The sequence below is a fragment of the Lepidochelys kempii genome, chromosome 18 (assembly GCF_965140265.1).
Source record: "Lepidochelys kempii isolate rLepKem1 chromosome 18, rLepKem1.hap2, whole genome shotgun sequence".
Classification (NCBI taxonomy): domain Eukaryota; kingdom Metazoa; phylum Chordata; order Testudines; family Cheloniidae; genus Lepidochelys; species Lepidochelys kempii.
This window is the reverse complement of record NC_133273.1, coordinates 20,316,715-20,335,936: the sequence shown is the minus strand read 5'-3', so window position 1 is coordinate 20,335,936 and position 19,222 is coordinate 20,316,715. Positions and strand designations below refer to the sequence as shown.

Below are 19,222 nucleotides of genomic sequence, written 5' to 3'. Positions count from 1 at the left end.
CTATGTTAAGCATGAATCCCAGTCCAGGGCCTGCTCTAAAGCTCACCTAAGACAATAGGATTCTTTTCATTGACTCCACTGGGCTTTGGATCAGGTTCCTGCTGAACTTTGACGTGTCTGTGGTAAACAGCAGACCTTTGAATGTGGAATAGCTCTTGCCACAATGACATTGACCTTCCCTCTCTCCCTTTGGGCCAGATCCTCAGCTGGTGTAAACCAGTGTTGCTCTGTTGAAATTTTGTCACTCAAGTTGGCTTTTTGATGGAGCTACCCCATAGCTACTCAAGCACTGACTTCCTGCTCACCTGTGGGGCTAATGGAGTCAGAGCTACAGCTGGGTGGCCTTCGAATAGTAAATTTGACCCCAAAATGCATTTTTCAGGGCACTGAAACTATTCACAAATTCAGGTCAAATTGTTTCAGCTGAAAAAAAAGGGGGGGGGGGAATTTGGAAGTGTTGAACTGTTTCAGAAACAAGAAAAGGAGTACTTGTGGCACCTTAGAGACTAACCAATTTATCTAAGCATAAGCTTTCGTGAGCTACAGCTCACTTCATCGGCTGCATACCGTGGAAACTGCAGCAGACTTTATATATACACAGAGAATATGAAACAATACCTCCTCCCACCCCACTGTCCTGCTGGTAATAGCTTATCTAAAGTGATCATCAGGTGGGCCATTTCCAGCACAAATCCAGGTTTTCTCACCCTCCACCCCCCCACACAAATTCACTCTCCGGGTGGAGGGTGAGAAAACCTGGATTTGTGCTGGAAATGGCCCACCTGATGATCACTTTAGATAAGCTATTACCAGCAGGACAGTGGGGTGGGAGGAGGTATTGTTTCATATTCTCTGTGTATATATAAAGTCTGCTGCAGTTTCCACGGTATGCATCCGATGAAGTGAGCTGTAGCTCACGAAAGTTTATGCTCAAATAAATTGGTTAGTCTCTAAGGTGCCACAAGTACTCCTTTTCTTTTTGCGAATACAGACTAATACGGCTGTTACTCTGAAACCTGTTTCAGAAACATTGATTGGAAACGGCATTTCACTTTGAAGTGTCTTTTCAAAACGACATTTCGTTCAACCCAAATGAAATGTTTGTGTTAATTGTCTTGATGATAAAAAGCAAAAAATTTCCACTGCAGCCACCAAACCAAACATTTACTTATTCACTCGGCTGTGTTCACAGCATCTCCAATAATCCGGTTTTTCCCCACTGCAATGCACTAGTCTTAATGTTAGTGTCAAACGCTGGCTCATGCATTATTCACCCCATTGTGATTTTTATACTTGGACATTTCAAAGTGCAGCCATCTAGCTAGACGTTTGTTTTGTTTTGGCTTTGGAGCTTTACAGAAAATGTATTAACCCATGAGTTATCCCTGCCCTATTATACCAGTAAGTCACATCAGGTTAAAAGAATGAGGAGTACTTGTGGTACCTTAGAGACTAACAAATTTATCTGAGCATAAGCTTTCATGGGCTAAAACCCACTTCATCAGATGCATCCAGTGGAAAATACAGTAGGAAGATAGATATATACACAGAGAACATGAAAAAATGGGTGTTGCCATACACACTATAATGAGAGTGATCAATTAAGGTGAGCTATTATCAGCAGGAGAAAAAAACCTTTTTTAGTGATAATCAGGATGGCCCATTTCTAACAGTTGACAAGAAGGTGAGAGTAACTGTGCCGAGGGAGGTGGAAATAAGCATGGGGAAATAGTTTTACAGGTTGTGCGTTAGTAGCCTACCGGAATATATCGGGCATTTGTATTTAGCAGTTTTCATCAGAGGATATCAAATTAAGACTCTTCATTGACGTATTTGGTTACAGTTCACACAAGTGTCACCATCCCTTTCCTCAAATTACACCAACAGGAAGATCTATCTATTATGATAAAATAGGATTTTTTTTTTACTGGCAAAGCAAGGCTGGAAAATGTAGTACACACAGCTTTGCAGTGTAGACTCAGAGTGTACATTTCCCACCTCTGGTGTTGTTTTCAAGCAAATTCATGTGAGGTTCAGGAAAAGAGCAATGGCAAAGCATTGTGCAAAGTGTTAGTCGGATTAGTCTGCAAAGCCCCATTGAGCATACTGGGGAGTAAGAGCAGGTGGCATTGGTCATATCACATAAAGCATCAACTCAGCTTGGTTTTGCCAGGAATTATACAGAGGTGTAATTGAGATAATTGAAGGGGAAACAAAAGCACCACTTTTGGAAGTAAGCTGAGAACCCTTCACAGGCCATTTTTAATGATCCACTTCGGTGACAACGTTTTAGAACTCCACATATGCTACAGAGGTTTCAAAACAGACCTGACGTCTCTCCTTCACCCAGCTCAATTACACTTTCATCACAGGGTCCATTTTCTAGTGCTTTGGAGTTAGATGCTTGCTGATAGAGTTTCAGTTCCAGCCTTTGAATCAAGTCATTTTCAGGGCATGGTCAGGAAAAATGCTTTGATGATAACTGCCATGTGGTGCAGTCTGGTCCATGAGAAATGATGGACGAAAATATGGTGGCCAGTCTTTTGGGAAATTATCTATCAGTCTGTCTTAGGGTTCTGTACTACTGCCCATCACCCCCACATGTGAGTTCGTTCCATGTGAAAGCAGATGCAACAGTGAAGTCCTAGCTGATGGTATGGGGTCTTTGGCACTTCTCCTTTTTGGGGTCTAAATTCTGTCCAGGTTAGTGATAGCGTTTTGATTGTTTTAAAAAACATTTATTACTATTTTTTGGTTGGTTGGTTGGCTGGCTGGGATTGAGTGGTCAGAAAGGCTGTCAATGTTGTGACTGTCATTCTTCTGCTGGAAAGGCATTTCATAGAGGAAGGCTTTGGAGCATTTTCTAAGGATGGTCAGACTCTGGATTAATCTGATTTCCTCTGGAAGTGTGTTCCATAGCTAGATCCCCTCAAACAAGAACGCTTTGTCCCTAGCTTTCATATGCTTCGCCTTGGGCTTTGTGATCTGCCTTGTCCCAGAAGAGTACAACTATCCCAAGGGTTTATAGATTGAAATTCACTCTTTGATGTAGCTGGGACTTGATCCATTAGTGGCTTTGAAAACTATGAACTGATCTTAATAAGAGAGAGGCTTAAGCTACAAATTTTCAATGCTGGTCATTTAGCTCCATAGTTGAGATTGATCATGTTATGAAGATTCAGCAGGAGCTTTTTCAAAATTGGGATCTGGGTTCAGATCCCGTCCCAGTTCCCAGCGGCCCCTAGACACTTCTCCCATCTGAAGTTAGTTGTTTATCCAAGCTTTGGGGTTAGAGTTTAGTAGTGTTGCTGAGCAACACCAGGACTAGTCAGTTAGAGGTTGGTGAACAGGTGCTGAGTGCAGAACACTTCCAACTGAAAAGAAATAATTGATCTGAAAAAATACATATACCTTAGTCCTGGCATAGGGCCCAATCCTGCCAAGGGCTAAGCCCCCTCTAACCGCTGTTGAGTGCAGGATCCGTCAACTTGATTAGCAGAAACTATGATTAAAACATAAAAGTGATCAGACTGTAGAAGTAGAATCCAGATAACATTGGTATTATCAAAAAGGAAAGTTTCTGCCAACCCTCTCGTGGTGGATGTGCAAAGGTTAAATAAAATGTGATGGGATAAAAAGAGGAGGAGCAGTAAGCCAATGTGACTGCAATTATAATACCTAGCTCTTACTTACTGTTTTTCATCCATAGATCTCAAAACACTTTACAAAGAAGGTCAGGATAATTATCCACAATGTACAGATGGGGAAACTGAGGGCACAGAGACATGCCATGACTTGCCCAAGAATCACTCAGGCCAGTGACACAGCCAGGAATAGAACCCAGATCTCCTTAAGCCCTGTCCCATGTTCTATCTACTAGGCCTCACTGCCTTAGTTCTGCCATGTGTGGATTCAGACACACATCAACTGTCGAAGACACACGTCACAGAAATGTTGTAGGATGACTAGAAGTCCAGCTCATGTAAATGAGCATTGCTTTGCTTGCCTCACAACAAAGTGATGGCTTTTCTTTGAGCTGGTGAAGATGAAAGACCGTAGCTCTTGCCTTTCATCCTGGAGAGACTAGCCAGGGGAAATGCTCCCCTTGAGTGTGTAACAGGTCACTGTAACGTTATCGCGCTGTTCAGTGTGATTAGCAGAGTAGGTGGCAACCGGGCTCAGAAGCAGGAGACCGGGGTCACCCTGCTACAGAGCTCAGCTGCCAATCAAGGAGAGGAGCACTTGTGAAGGCAGCACTGTGTTTAAATGGGCAACTGATATTTGGGCCAGGATACGTCTCTCTTTCTAACTTGCTTTCTTTTCTAATCCAATTACATGCTTCTGTTCTTTCACACAAGAGACTATTCTGCAACCTAATGCACTTACCATTAGGGAATGTGTCTGGATGTTCAACCTGTGTTCCCCTCAGGAGCCACTCTAAACAAATCATTGCCCTGCTTCAGCTCTACACCCTTCAGGTGCTTGGAGACGATTATAATTATCCCACCTCAGTATTATTTGTTGACATTTAATTGAAGCTCCCCTGAAATCAGTTTACACCAGCTGACGATGAGGTGTATTTAGTTCTTGTCATCTTTCCTAACCACGAGCCCATCCATTCCCCAGTAACAGGCAGGGACCTGGATAAATCAACTGGAGTAAGACTGGAGAGATCTATGTTCAAGTCCCAGCTCTGCCCAGACCACCTCTGTGACCCTGGGCCAGTCACTAAATAATCTCTGGGTGCATCAGGTCACTAACAGTAACAAAAAATAAAAAGGCCTGGTAATTATTCCATTCTCCCGTCTGTCTTGTTTATTTAGATTCTAAGCTCTTTGGGGCAGGGACTGCCTCTTACTGTGTGTTTGTACAGCACCTGGCTCAATGGAGCCCTGACCTGAGATGGGGCCTGTAAGTGTTCAAATTAGAACTTTAACATGCCAGAGACATTTCTGAATAGCCTTTTTCCTTTCAGGGTGGCGAGTTATTACTATTAGCCCAATGGAGGTATTTTATAATACATGCTGCTCTGTCCACAGGTAGGTGAGAAGAGACTGACAGATGCTGCAGACAGAGAGGGGTGTGGGTACGTGGTGCTGGGACACACAGGTTAGCATGTATGGACACTATTGGAATGGAGTGAGACAAAAGGGTTAGTGCCCTGCATTTAAAAGTCTTCGTTAGATAACTGTAGCATTTTACGACTCAGATCCCGGTGCCAACAAGTCAGTCCCACCCATTTGGACAGCTAGAAAAGTATGAATCACAGCATCTTTGGAGTAGCATGAGGGCCATAAACTGCTCTGGAACCTCAAAGCTTTCCTTGAACACAGTAGGGTTTCCAACCAAAGCCAAAGTTATAAGAGGGCCTCACTAAAACAAAGACTCTCAACCGTTTCTTTTCTTTGATCATCGTCCTTTTGCAGCATGTGTTGCACCAGCAACTGTGCATGTTTGGAATGGGCTGGATAAAGAACGTTTGTGTTTGTGTCTCTGAACCTCAGTGATGCCCAGGTCACTTCGAGGATGCACACAGCTACGAACGAGGGAGGAAGGACGAGCTTGTGGTTAAGGGCTCAGACAGCACCTAGCCCAATGGAAGCTGAAGCTGAATAAAAACAAAACATTTCAAATTTCCCCACAAGATAAAATTCCCCCCAAAAGTTTCATTTGGGGTCAATCGAAACATTTTGTTTTGATAAAATCAAACTGTTTCCTTCTGACATCGACTTTTTTCTAATTTCACACATTAGACAATCAAATTTAAATAATTAAAACAAAAAGTCCTTTCACACCTGGAAACTGTAACATTCCATTCCAAAAAGTTCAAAATGGAATATTTCTACCACTCCAAAATGCTTCTTTTCCAATGTTTCTTTCCCAATAAAATGTCATTGAAATTGACACTTTTCCACAAAAGGTTTTGCTTCCAACAAATCAGCATTTCAGACAGATGAATGTTCCTCTGGAAAATTTCTAATAAGAGGTAGCAGGTTCACTGGATGGACCTATTAGAAATGAAGTGGAGAAGCAAAATCACAAAACTCTTGTCTGTCATCTTGGGTCCCAGTTAAGAAAATGAGGAAGATTTTTAAGAGATACCCATCCTATTTCCAGCAGTCCAGCTTTTATATTGACTGTTACTGGAGGAGAAAACACTGAGTAATGAGACTTCTCTGTTCTTGTCTGATATATTTTACCTGCCAATGTACTAAGTGAATCTCAGGCTGAAGTGGCTCTCATTCTAATTAATCCATCCACACCCCTATGCTGTGGATGTAAAAATCAAATGCCTGATTCTCCTGAGTATGTGAGAATTTTTTTGTCCATGTTTTCCCTACTGCAGTTTATTTATAGCAGCCAGAAAAAAAATTTCCTCTCTGCTTTAATCCCATTTGCATTCTTTCCCAATTATAATTCCCAATTTGGGCTTCCTCTGCTGTTTGGTGTTAGCTTTCATTAGCCCATTGCAGGTAACCGTGTGTTCATGAAGACATCAAAGGCAGGGACCTCTTTCCTGAACAAGCAAGATCAGCGTGTACGCACAAATCAAAACATCTGAGGAGCAATTAGGCAAGTGGCATATCTGGCACTGGCCATTGTCAGAAGACAGGACACTGGGCTAGATGGACCATTGGTCTGACCCAGTGTGGCGGCTCTTATGTTCTTATTACAGAAATCAAAACGTCCCTGATCATGAGCTGAAAGCTGAGGAATATCTGACTTGTGCCAGATTTCCATCAAATTTTACCCCCACCCTCTGTTATTTATGTTATACATAGTTCTTTGATTGTCTCAAATGTGATTATAATTACTTGGTGTTCTATCCCTCCCAGAGGGGTTGCCTGGTCAAAATATGGTCTTCAAATGTTATCATTTTAAACAAGCCCAAACAGAAGAGAGAAAACGCCTGCTAATGCAATGTGTTTATCAGACATTTTATATGTCACTTGCAGTGAGGGCTATTGAAGAGCTCAACTGAAAAAGCATAGCCACATATTGTGTCTAATGGTAACACTTTGCTCTCTCAAAGCACCTTTCTCTGGGGGTCATGGAACAGGTTATTAACATCAATTAAGTCTCACAAGCCCCTATGAAGTAGGTCTGAAGTTACCTATATTGTGCAGAAGGGGAAACTGAAAGGTGGGGTAATTTGCTTTGTAAATTGTACAATGTGAAGTTCTTTCACCCCAAGCAGACGACTGATTCTAGGCTTGGGCACCACTTAAACCCTCCACGGAGGAGCTCAGATAGTGTATAGACATTCTGCTCTCCTTCTGCACAGGGATGAATTTCTCCTGTAGTCAATAGTTAAACCAGGAATAGAACCTAGGGACCTGATTCTCCCAGCAATATACGTTACTCCCACAGAATTCAGTGGAAGTCATACACATCCCACAGCAGAAGGCTAATTCCCCTCTGCATTGTGTTACCATTTATATCAGTGCAAAGCGTGTGAAAATGCCACTTCTCGACCTGGCCATGTTGTACAGTCGTATACCCACTGTGCTCTCCCTTTCAAGTGGTGTAAAATCATCTTAGGCAGTAAAGAAACAGGCCCAACACAAGTGGGGTCCCCATGATACTGACTAGAACAGTGCAAAATACACACATTTGTGGGGTGTGACTATTGCACTTTTTCCTCTTCCTCTCCTCGCCCGTCTCCTGTTCTCCCTTTATCTGCGATTTCAGTATGCCAATATTTGCACTCACATGAATGTTCATGCCTTTGATACATAAGCTGCTTGTCTGCATTGAAAAGGTTTGGTTTTTAGCTCAAAAAGTTATGCAGTTTAGGAACATTTTTCACAAAAATGGGCCTATTTTCAAGTTTGTACAATGTGCAAAAACCTCAAATTTTGAGTAGTTTTGTATGATGTCACAAATACTTTAATCGCCTCTGGTCCAGATTCCCAGTCCCCTGTCTAATTACTAGACCATAATTTGTGCAGTTTTTCTAACGCAGATTTCTACACACACACACTCCCACTTGGTTTAGCCCTGAATGCTACATTCCCAATCACAAGGGGTGCTGTTGCTGTTGGTTTCACTGATGAACTTCAAAGCACTCTTTTCCTCCCCACTGTTCTACGTCTACCTGAATTACTTTGACAGAGTCTACTCTTGGCAAACACCTGTATTCAGCTTGAATCGGTTTGCCCAATATCTCTGCACTAGAAACATTGCTGCACAAGAGAACCAAGTTTAATCCATTTGGAAAGTGATTTTTTGGTTTTTTTTCCCAGTGTGGGCCTCAGTGATCCTTTGCTTAACAGAAAGCAGCCAAGCACAAATGAGACTGAAATTATGCCAGGGAAAAGCATAGGCATAAAGCACACCACATCCAAACATTCCTGAACAATCCTGGAGGATTTGGGGAGCAGGCCAAACTCTGTAAAATACCAAACAATCCCAAACTCGGGGGGGGAATTTTGGATCTAGATCCCAGCTTTGTGGCCTGAGCAGATTCCTGTTTATAAAATTTACAACTAATGACAAGAATGTCCTTCACTAACATTGCACCTTCCTTCATCAGAAGCTCTCAGAGCAATTTACAAACACGAATGAAAAAAGCTTCACAGCATCCCTATAAAATAAGTGTGGTAATGCCCATTTTACAGATAGGGAAACTGAGATACAAAGAGATCAACTGACTTGTCAAGTGCAAGGACTATGCTGCATTTATGCCTAACTTTGAGGGCTTACTCAGGACCTAAGTGGTGCCTAGGTCTGGTGCAACTGGGCCAAGTCTGCACAGGGGTAAGTTTCACCGAGAGACAGCGAACAGCAGAATAGAAAAAAAGAGCCTAGGAGGAATCCTGCTTATAGCACACTAGAAGCACCTTATTCTACTTGGCTTTCAAAGCCACAGTTATTCTGAGAGAGGTTTTCACTGGCAGAAAATACCATCGCTAGATTCCAGGTTTCACAATGGTTTTGAGCCGCAACCCTGAATAGGAAAAAGTTAAACAAGGTGCTTTGTGCCATGAGCAGCTTGATAGAAATCACCGAAGATGGCATCCAACTTTCAGTAGCTATTGTCTGTTTTATCATAAAAGATTGTATCATAGAGACCATGGAGTGGATTAGCCTGGGAATTGAACTAGTCTCTCAACCCCCTTCAAATGAGCTGTGCTCTCATGGCAGGGCAGCCTGAGAGACGCTTTCATTGTAGCTGCCCTCACTGCACCTATTCTTCAGATAGACAAAGGTCTCTCATCCTGGCCTCTTTCCTTGGCACTAGAATTCACTTCCTTTAAAATAAAATAAAAAGAGCCCAGGTGAGCTCAGAATGAAGTCGAGCCGTGGTGGAGTGTCAGCTGTTCCTTACGTAAGTGAATCGTGGCATCATGTGGTTTTATTCTCCCCCACAGATACGCAGCATGGTACCAATGCCGGCAGCATATGCATTACTCCGGGATGTGTCGCAGCAGGTAATAATTCTTCGTCTGTACCCTGGCTGCAGAGGTGTCATGTCAGATGTACGCACTGCCCCCAACTCTCACCCAAGCCCAGGAAGAGACTGTGACTGTCCTTTAAAAGGAAAGGAAAAGATGATTGAAATGATGCTCAGGAGCTGAAAGGAATGAAAGTTCCCGTTTGGCTGCATTAATAATACTAGCATTGCTGATTTGAATCTTGGGCAGGATTTCCAAAAGCACCTGAGTGATTTTGGAACACAAGTCCCATTGACTTCAATGGGACTTTTGCACCTAAGTCACTTAGGCACAATGAGACTTGAGCTGTTAAGTAAGGGGCTTTTGAAAATCCCACCCTTTGTCTGAAAGTGAGCCATCCTGCTGCACCCTACCTAGCATTGACCAGCCAGGTAAGCAGCTACTTGTTCATTCTCATTCAGACTCATTCAAGCTATCTGAGAAAACAACATAAAAGGGAAAAATTCTCTCCTGGGATCCCCACTCTCAGTTAATTCAGTGGTGTTTTTGTATGTGGAATCAGGGCAGACTATACTATAGAAATTTGCCTTGTTGATAAGAGATCAGATCTGCTGCGTGGACTGAAGAATAATTTTTCCCAAAGCTGGCTGCACATATCAGCATTCAAGGGTTCCATGCCTCAGTTTCCCCATCTGTAAAACAATGGTACTTCTTTTATGATGTGCTTTGAGATCTGTGGATGAAAAGCACTATCTAAGAGCTACATGGTATTGTTATTGTATCAGTGTTATTATCTGCACCTGGCACTAATAGGGAGAAGTCTGGCACTCCTTTGTGCAGGGGGAAATTACCATTGGGGGTCAATAGCCCTAGGCAGGAGGCTGCAGGCTGAGTGACTTCAGCCACATAATAAAAAGCACAGCAGCCCCTGCCCAACCAACTGTTCTGCTTGTAGGTCTTATTTCCCCTCTCACTGTCCATCAGAATGTGCAGTACTTGTCATGCCTTTATGCGGCAATGTCACCACGGGGGACTACCACTTGCAGCCAGTCAAAGCCCTGCTGAAGGGGTTTGCCAGGGTGGAAGTTTGCCCTGTGCAGATGGCTCGTTTAAAGTCCTGCACACCACTGGGTCCTTGCACTGAGGGTTTAAATGGACTGGAAATGGTGCTTAGGGCTTTTTGCAGTCCCATTGCACCAGAGTGAATCTTACCCCAGATGAGTAGTATGAAGATGAAAGATCTGTTCTGCAGAGCACCTGCTTGGGAAACATACCTGTGTCCTTGCTCAAGGAGGGAACCGAGCAGTGATCCCTCCCTGAATAACCTCAGAGCATTATGTGCAGCTTGGACATCCGATGCAACTCAGGTATCTAGTTTTTGTGATACGTAGCTGCTAGATTTCAGAGTAGCAGCCGTGTTAATCTGTATTCACGAAAAGAAAAGGAGTACTTGTGGCACCTTAGAGACTAACCAATTCACCGGATGAAGTGAGTTGTAGCTCATGAAAGCTTATGCTCAAATAAATTAGTCTCTAAGGTGCCACAAATACTCCTTTTCTTGTAGCTGCTAGAATACTTCAGAACATGGATCCAATGACTGAGCCTTGCACAGACTTCTATCAGTACGCCTGTGGGGGCTGGCTAAACCGGCATGTCATCCCAGAAACCAGTTCGAGATACAGCATTTTTGACATACTGAGAGATGAACTGGAGATCATCCTGAAAGGTAGGACTGGGACAGGGTTACAGCATGTATGCAAAATAACGAGCCTGAGCATCAGAAGTTTGAACTATATATCCGCCCACCCGCTCCCCAGAAGTGGTAGCCAACACAATTAAATCTGCATTAAACCAATGCATTCACTCCCCTACCCCAAAAAATACCATTGCCCCCATGGTCTGTAAAACCATGAAAGAGGGTCGAAGTAATTTTTAGTCATGGCTTCCTAAACAAGAGCTAGAGCCTCATTCATAAATCAACATAGCTTCATTCACGTCAATGGAGTGACATTGATTCATACCATCGGAGGATCTGATCCGGACTCTTGAAAAAAGCCATGCGTCCGTCTCAGGCCAGGTCTAGACTTTACAATGTTTGCCAGTACGGTGATGTCAGTTAGGGGTGTGATTTCTTACAACATTTTTATTCCAGCCAAAGCCCTTGTGTAGACGCACTTATACAGGCAAAAACATCCTTTTGGAAGGATAGCTTATTTCATTTGGGGGACTGGTATAAGCTATGCCGGCCCAAGCACTCCTTTGCCAGAATATTAGTAGTAGCAAAAGCTGTATTACGCAACACCTAAGAGCCCTAGTCTTGGAGCAGGCTCCATTGTGCTCGGTGCGGTACAAACACAGAACACAAAGATGGTCCCTGCTCCCAAAAGCTCAGTCTAACCTGTGTGTAGGAGGGTTTGTCTGAATAGCCCTACCAGCAAATGTCTCTCGCGTAGACTAGGCCCCATCCAGCACTCGATCTGAGTGGGGGATGGGTGCAGAGGTGGTGACAGGGGGATTTCTCACCACCACTGTGTTTTTTTTAAATAAAGAAAAGTTGACTTATGTCATTCCCCCTCCCCCCCCGCAACGATAGGCATGATAAAGCCAGCCTTTGCCAACGGCCACCACACCACAATTACGGACATACCACGGTTGTGTTTGTGTAATTGGTGTTAACAGCTGGCAACTGTCGGGTAAAAAATAAAAATCAACATGTGGCATAGTGACATGCTAAGTAATGAATGCCCTGGTACCTGCAATACCCCATCTCTGGACCAGGCCTTTCCCCTCCAGCCCCTCAACGCACAAACACTGAAAGGGCGGCTCCGGTCCCACTGAAATCGATTGGCCTTGTGACATTGACTTCAGTGCGAGTAGGAGAAGCTGTGTGTGTGTGTGTGTGTGTGTGTGTGTGTCCTTCACAACCTCCCCCTTCCTGTACAATAGTTCCAGTACAGAGCACTCTGATTTCGTGGTCAATGGAGCCAGTGGGTGCTGATTGTTGCTGGCATTCCTACACTAGCACTGATTCAGATGATGAGGAAGGTTACCCAGGGCACTGTCTCACTGCAGTGGTTCCATCCCTCCAGGTGTGCTGGAGGCTCCGGAGCAGGGTGATCAAGAAGCCTTTCGGAAAGCTAAAATGCTTTACACTTCCTGCATGAATGAGAGTAAGTCTCCTCTTCTGCTGCTGCTATACTTGTGAAAGTAACAAACCCACCCTTCGGGCAAAACCTTCCCACCAACATCGCTCTCTCTCCAGGTCTCCCCTGAAAACCCTGCCTTTCTGCCGGAAGATGACTTGAGTGCACACTCAAGTTTTTATTTAGGGTGTGCATTCTGGGATATGGCACATTAGGTAATAGGTTAGCCACTTCTATATGAGGAGCCTGCCTTTCTGAACACAAACATCCAGTCATGAGTCTTATCCCATGTTCTCCTGGGACCCAATACAAGTCCCACACTGAAGTCAATGGAAGTCTTCCTGTTGGCTTCAGGAGGAGTTGGGTCAGGTCCCTGGTATATTCAGGAATGGCAGCTCAAGGAGCGTGTCCCCCAAGAGTCATCTACAAAACCAACTGTTGGGCAAACACTACAGAACTCCCACTCTCCAAAAATGATGGAACTTAAATGCCAGAAAGCAGCATTATATGATGAGGATTTTGTTCTCGTAATCAAAGTAACGAGTAACTTCTAGTAGTTCTGAAGGCAAAGGAGAATGTTTCTAAAACATCTGAAGAAAATCAGCAAAACCCTTCTTTGAGTTACATGTGGACAGTGCAAGATTTAGGATGCTTCTAAATATTATTTCTTTGCTTTAAATTATTTGAGTTTTATAAATGACGCAATGGGTGACTAAACTCTTGTCACTTAGCAACTCCATGTGGTTTTTTAAATGAAACTTTCTTTGCTTTTGAAGTCATTTACAAGCAGAACAAAATGTGATTAAGGCACAGAGTAATGATTTCTAAAGCACCTCAAACACATGTTCATAAAGAAAGTAGGCATTTAGGAGCCTAAGTGTCTTTGAAGGTCAATGAAATATAAGCTTTTCAATGCCTACATTTTACCTGAGAAATCTAGTCTATCTTCATTGGCAGATAACGGCTTGTAGGAGAGAATTTGAAGATTATGTGTATGGATTTACAGAACATACACAATGTGTTATAAACGACTGTGTGTGTGTGTGCATACTACACCACTTAGAAAAATTATGCGGTATCAGACAAAAGCACTAGTTTATGATAGTGATGCTATCTTATTATTAGTTAATTTTATATTGTGGGAGTGCTGACAGGCCTCACTCAGGGACCAGGCTCAATACTGTAATGTTATAAGGGACACAGAGTGGAAAATTCACCCACAGTTAATTACTTGGTCATAATTCTGTATAATTCTGTGTAATTCTGAAGAACTTTTATCCTTGGATAAGAACTTCTGATTTATACAGAGAAACACTAGCCTCAGTCTCCATCTTTGTGTGTTCACTGCCCATGCATTATAATGTTCTACGAAGGTGAGGACTGAAGCAGACCAAAAGCTTATAAAACAAATCAGGGGCCCAAGAAACCAGGCTGAGGTTTCAGACACCTACCCTCCCTTCTCATAGGTGTCACAGTTACCCTAATAGCTTTGCATGGAATTCATCAGTTTCACAAGTCAAAACCCACCAGAGGATTGGGGTTTGTCTGAACCCCAGAATGAGTCACAAAACACCCCCCAAATCACTAACTCTTTCACCCTGTGAACAGAACATTTCATGTTCAAAGAGTTCTTGTTAGGATACGGTTACTGCCCAGTAGAGTTGAAAGATGACACCACGATGTGTAACACCATCCAGGTTCATAGGAGACTTTTAGAATCTGCCTTCAGCTGCTTAGGTCAGTCTAAATTTTCATCCATTCTTCTTCGTTTCTAGTGAATCAAAAACAGGACTTTACATTTATTTCCTCTTCTTCCTCCTCAGGCTTCATAGAGCAGCGAGATTCATTGCCCCTGTTAGAGGTTTTAGCTATGGTTGGAGATTGGCCAGTGGCTTCAGCAGATTGGAATATCACCAAAGGTAACAGTGTGTACTCAGAGAGCTCTACCTTGTCAGGTTAGGGTAATTTATCTTCCTAAAGAGGCTGATGTCATTGCATCACATCTCCCCGGAGGCTTTCCTTAACGAAGTTCTGAGAGACATTCACACATCATTTAGAATGCATCCATCTGCATAAACAAGAAGGCCTTGATTTAATGCCTGCAATCAAAGATTTCAGAACCCTGTTTTATAGACACAGATCATTTTTTTGCAATAAATAATCCAGGTAAAGGGCAGATAACTTTTAAATGATAAAATATGAACAATTTTAAAACCTCAAGACAGGCACAAAATCTGAAAGTAGAAACCCCAGAGTTTTTTACAACTTTTAGATGCAAGTTTCCAAGGTGCACACACCCATGCAAAAATTGTGCTCCTATATTTTTGTATGCAACTATCATAATTAGGTCTTGAACCATCACAGGTTAACTAGGCAACAATATGGTGATTTGTAGCATAGGTGTGTAATTGCATATACTTTTTTGCATGCACATATTTGTATTTTTGACATTTAGTTACCAAAGTGGTAGTTGCTTTACAGATGCTATAGGCCATTAGAAATGAACCTCCCTTTTATTAAACAAAGAAGATCTGTCATCAGAAACATGAAAAAAGAACAGGTCTATTTAGATACCACGGTGATGGGCATGTTCAAATGCCTGGGCAGGTGGATAACTAGCGCCTGGTGTGATGTATGGATTATACACCTCAGTGTGGGAGTTTAAAAAGCACTTAGCATTAGCCAAACTCTGCTCCCATTGGAGTCAATGGGTTACATCAGTGGTTGGCTTCCCTGGAAGCAGAATTACATCAACACTGGTAGCTTTTGAAAATCCCACTCCTAATCTTCAAACTGGCAATGAAGAAATGCCCATTCCTTTTATTTCGTCTTGCCCCTACAAGACCCTCCCATCCAGGAAGTGCAAGGTGAACACCCTCCTCGTCTCTCTTGTCCTTCCTTAAAACTCATCTTTTACACAAAGCCCGCCAGCATTGACCCCCAGCTTAGAGCGACTGTCTCACTTCTATCCAGCAAAACCCAGGCCAGACACTAACATAGGGACATCAGTGCCTTGTGCATCTGAACTGTTTTGTCTGTATATCTAAACATTCTGCTTGGAGCAAGAATTGGGTTTTCCTGGGGCTGTGTGCTTTGTGCAAGGTAGAATTGTCCAGCACTTACACTAAGAAGAAGAATGATGAATAATCAGTTACAGATAGAGAAGTCCCACTGGGATCACTTTGTTCATCCACTCCCAACCAGTGCAGGATTGTTCCCTACAAAATATTCTCAAGTGCTCTGCCCAGTCTGATTTTAAATTACGTAAGCAATAGGCTTACAATATATGAAACTTAATTACCCTTGATGCACGTCAATAAACAATGCATATTTTCCTCCTATTTCCCCCAGAGCCAAATTGGAGCATTGAAGAAAAACTCTCCACACTGAACTCCAGATTTAACAAACGAGTCTTCATTGATATGTTCGTATGGAACGATGACCGGGACTCCAGCAGACATATCATTTATGTAAGAAAAATAATAGGGAACTACATCTCCATAAGTCCCAGTACTCCAGATTCACAAAGGGTCGCTATTTGCATTGCATTTAGACATGCTTTCCATAAGCACTGATTTGTACTGGTGGGCATTCCAAACATGGGCAAAATGTGCATATTAAAAAAAAAAACCTACAAATCTATTCATGGTACCCCAAACAGTATCAAACACATGTTGATGCAGATCCTATACTGATTTACACCCACTGGGCCACTGTAGAGTGACTTACCTGGCAGGGTTCAATAGATGGCGTGAAACTCTACTGCAGATATCCAATGAACATAGCTAGTCCCTACATAACTATGAATATCGTTAGTCTCATATCTTTTATTGTTACAAATGAAATCTAGCCCAGGAGTGAGCAGCATCGTCTCTGGCAGGTTACTTTATTTTGGTCTTTCAGAGGTCTCAATGGTCACTGAAAAATCTTGCCTTATAACCCAGGATAAGTATCCATCTGATACTACCCTAGAGAGTAAGAGTCAGATCTTAGTCCCATGCTTGGACCTCTGAGAACTGGAGGTAGTAGTTCTGGCTTTCATCTCACTTCCAGCTCCAAGGAATAATAGGCTAAGCTTGCTACTATAGTGGGTTTATCATGTAACAGAGTGCTATGGTCCTTCCAGTGGTCCACGCAGCTTTTCACGTTGCTCTTGAATGACCCCTTCTTGCCAGCCAGTCTCACTGCTCATCACTCACTACAGATATGTATTTGATTTCCTTCAGATTGACCAGCCCAGTTTGGGAATGCCATCCAGAGACTACTACTTTAATGGTGGCAATTACGGAAGAGTAAGTACTCCGGAACTTTGCTACTAAAAATTGCCTTTCACTAATCATGTGCAGGTGAACACGGCTTTTACAAACCACAGATAGCTGAATCTTCATGTTCTCCAACAATCGCAGTTAGACTGTGGAACTCATTGCCACAGGATGTCACTAAGGCCAAAAATTTAGCAAGACTCGAAGATGGATTGGACATATAAATCAATAACAAGACTATCCAGAGTTGCAATAGTTAATGCTAACAAAAAGAGTACTGGAAAGGAGATAAAACCTCGTGTTTCAGGGTTTAAACCAATCTCTAATTTATAGGGATAGGGATGAGCCCTTTATGTGGGGCAGATTATCCCACATCTGCCTACTGCAGGGTTTCTTATACTATCCTCTAAAAACATCTGGTACCAGCCATTGTCAGAGACAGGACACTGGACTAGATGGACTGCAGGTCTGATCCAATGTGGTAATTCTTTTATTCCCATATTTCTACAATATGGGGATTTCATACAAATCCGCAAATTCATTCTGATAAACCCCAACTGTAGAAGGTTTCAGATATCCACCAAGACAGACAATTCCATTCACGAAATCAGGCTTGACTTGGACAAATAGAAGGAAGATGAATGGACCAGATCCTCAGCCGATGAGAATCTGACCCTGTATGTGTTGGGTGATCCTTATTTTTTTGCTGTGAGTTCCAAAAACTACATGAACATTTGGAGGCACTATTTTGAAACTGTTTCACTTTCCTCCACTGCACAGATCAAATTTGTTCACTTTCTCCGTCTTGCTTGCTTTTCTTTGTAAAATGCCTGGCTGAGCCGCTGCAAATGTAGATGGATAGAGATAATTTGTCAATTTCAGGCCTGAAAATTCTTTAGAAGCTCTTTTTATTTTTGTAATTATTTCATGCTAACTGAGTAGATTTGCAGCCAAGCATTAAATTGAATTTCCTAATGTGAATGAAGGGGGAACCATGTAGACAATGATCAAACATTTCAGACTCAGTTGCATATTACAGGAGTAGGGGCCTGATCCAAAGCCTGTTGATATCCCTGCGTGTCTTTCCGTTGACTTCAAGATCATGCCTGTAGTGAGATATAATCCCAAGACTTTCTTCATCCAAACTACACAGCTGTGAGATTTTGATGGCAGCAGATCTGCCGGCATCCTCACCTCAGCCACCTTAACAAATTGTGATTCCTATGTCCTGTGTCCCATATTGTTCTGTCCATGGAATTCAGCATGTGCACTAGCTCAATACTCTTGAGGTACTATTTCGAGAATATGGCCAAAGTCTTCTGACATTCACAGACTCCATCGAGCATGTGTTGAAGGCAATCGTCTACAGAACTTCTTAGAGATACAGTGGAACTTGCAAAACAAATCAAGTACTTCATAGTGCTGGATTTGATCTAAAAGGGAAACAAAATTGTACTGGAAGTGGCACCAGGGTGTTTTGAAAGTGGGCAGGCCGGACAGGGCCTTGTCTGTTGGAAGTGAGCTCCGCTACTGCAGGTTTCATTTGCATGTTTTGCAAATTTTTTTGAAGGGGAACGGAGAGTGAAAATGATGCATCATGCCCATGGAAGCAGAAGGCCAAGTGCAATACAGCTGTGATCCAAAAATTAACATAAAAAGACAGTATTTGAAGTGAATCAACCTCAATGGGCTCCCGTTCTTGGGAGAGGCATCTCCGTGCTACTGTATGATAATAACAATAGAAAAAAGACAAGCTACATGGACGAGAGAAGTTTGCATTGAAAAGACAAGGGCAGAGTCTGAGCTGCAATGCTTGGCTTGGGAACCAAATTTTGCCAGCGTTCAGGGTTGTTAAGATCTAGGGGCTTGGTTCAATGACTTCTTTTTATTTAGCCCCATGGTTCATTCTCGGAGCATCTGCTGATTTCCCTAGAACTCCCTCAACAAGATACACCACAGAAAATCTCTCATACTGGTGCTATTATAAACCTGAATTTCTGGATAAGATTGCCTTGATAAGTGGAGAAAATGTAGATAATTAACCTTATAAAAATTACACAGACATACAAGGTTTCCTTTCATGTGTGTTTAGGTGCGGGAAGCCTACCTGCAATTTATGATCACCATTGCCAAAATGATCAGAGAAGACAAGAATATGGCAAAAGACAACAATTTTGTCCAAAAAGAAATGGCAAAGGTTATGAAGCTTGAAACTGAGATTGCACACGTGAGTATGGGAGATTATGGGAGATTGATAGGTGAACTGAGAAAGCGTGATAGGTTGTCATGATCTGTGGAATCAGAGCTTCTCTTGAACAGGAGAAGCTGAGATTTTTGTGCTGCAACTCTGTGAGGCATAACATAAAACTCACAGCCCACAGGGAGGCAGGCAAAGGTAGTTTTATAGCTCTTTTGTTAA

The 19,222-nt window shown here is 42.6% G+C and overlaps 1 protein-coding gene across 7 annotated transcripts in view; it reads left to right on the top strand.

The window, feature by feature from the left end:
- The window catches only part of MMEL1 (membrane metalloendopeptidase like 1), a 67,869-nt gene that overhangs the window by 17,030 nt on the left and 31,617 nt on the right, over positions 1 to 19,222 (top strand). For 4 of the 7 annotated variants that reach the window (XM_073316632.1, XM_073316628.1, XM_073316630.1 and 1 more), the window contains exons 3-9: positions 9,375 to 9,434; positions 10,963 to 11,124; positions 12,488 to 12,568; positions 14,365 to 14,460; positions 15,893 to 16,011; positions 16,768 to 16,833; positions 18,896 to 19,030. In XM_073316632.1, the coding sequence (XP_073172733.1) occupies positions 9,375 to 9,434; positions 10,963 to 11,124; positions 12,488 to 12,568; positions 14,365 to 14,460; positions 15,893 to 16,011; positions 16,768 to 16,833; positions 18,896 to 19,030 (719 nt within the window). The remainder of the gene's footprint in view (positions 1 to 9,374; positions 9,435 to 10,962; positions 11,125 to 12,487; positions 12,569 to 14,364; positions 14,461 to 15,892; positions 16,012 to 16,767; positions 16,834 to 18,895; positions 19,031 to 19,222) is intronic. The other 3 variants (XM_073316629.1, XM_073316633.1, XM_073316634.1) reach the window with 3 other exon arrangements.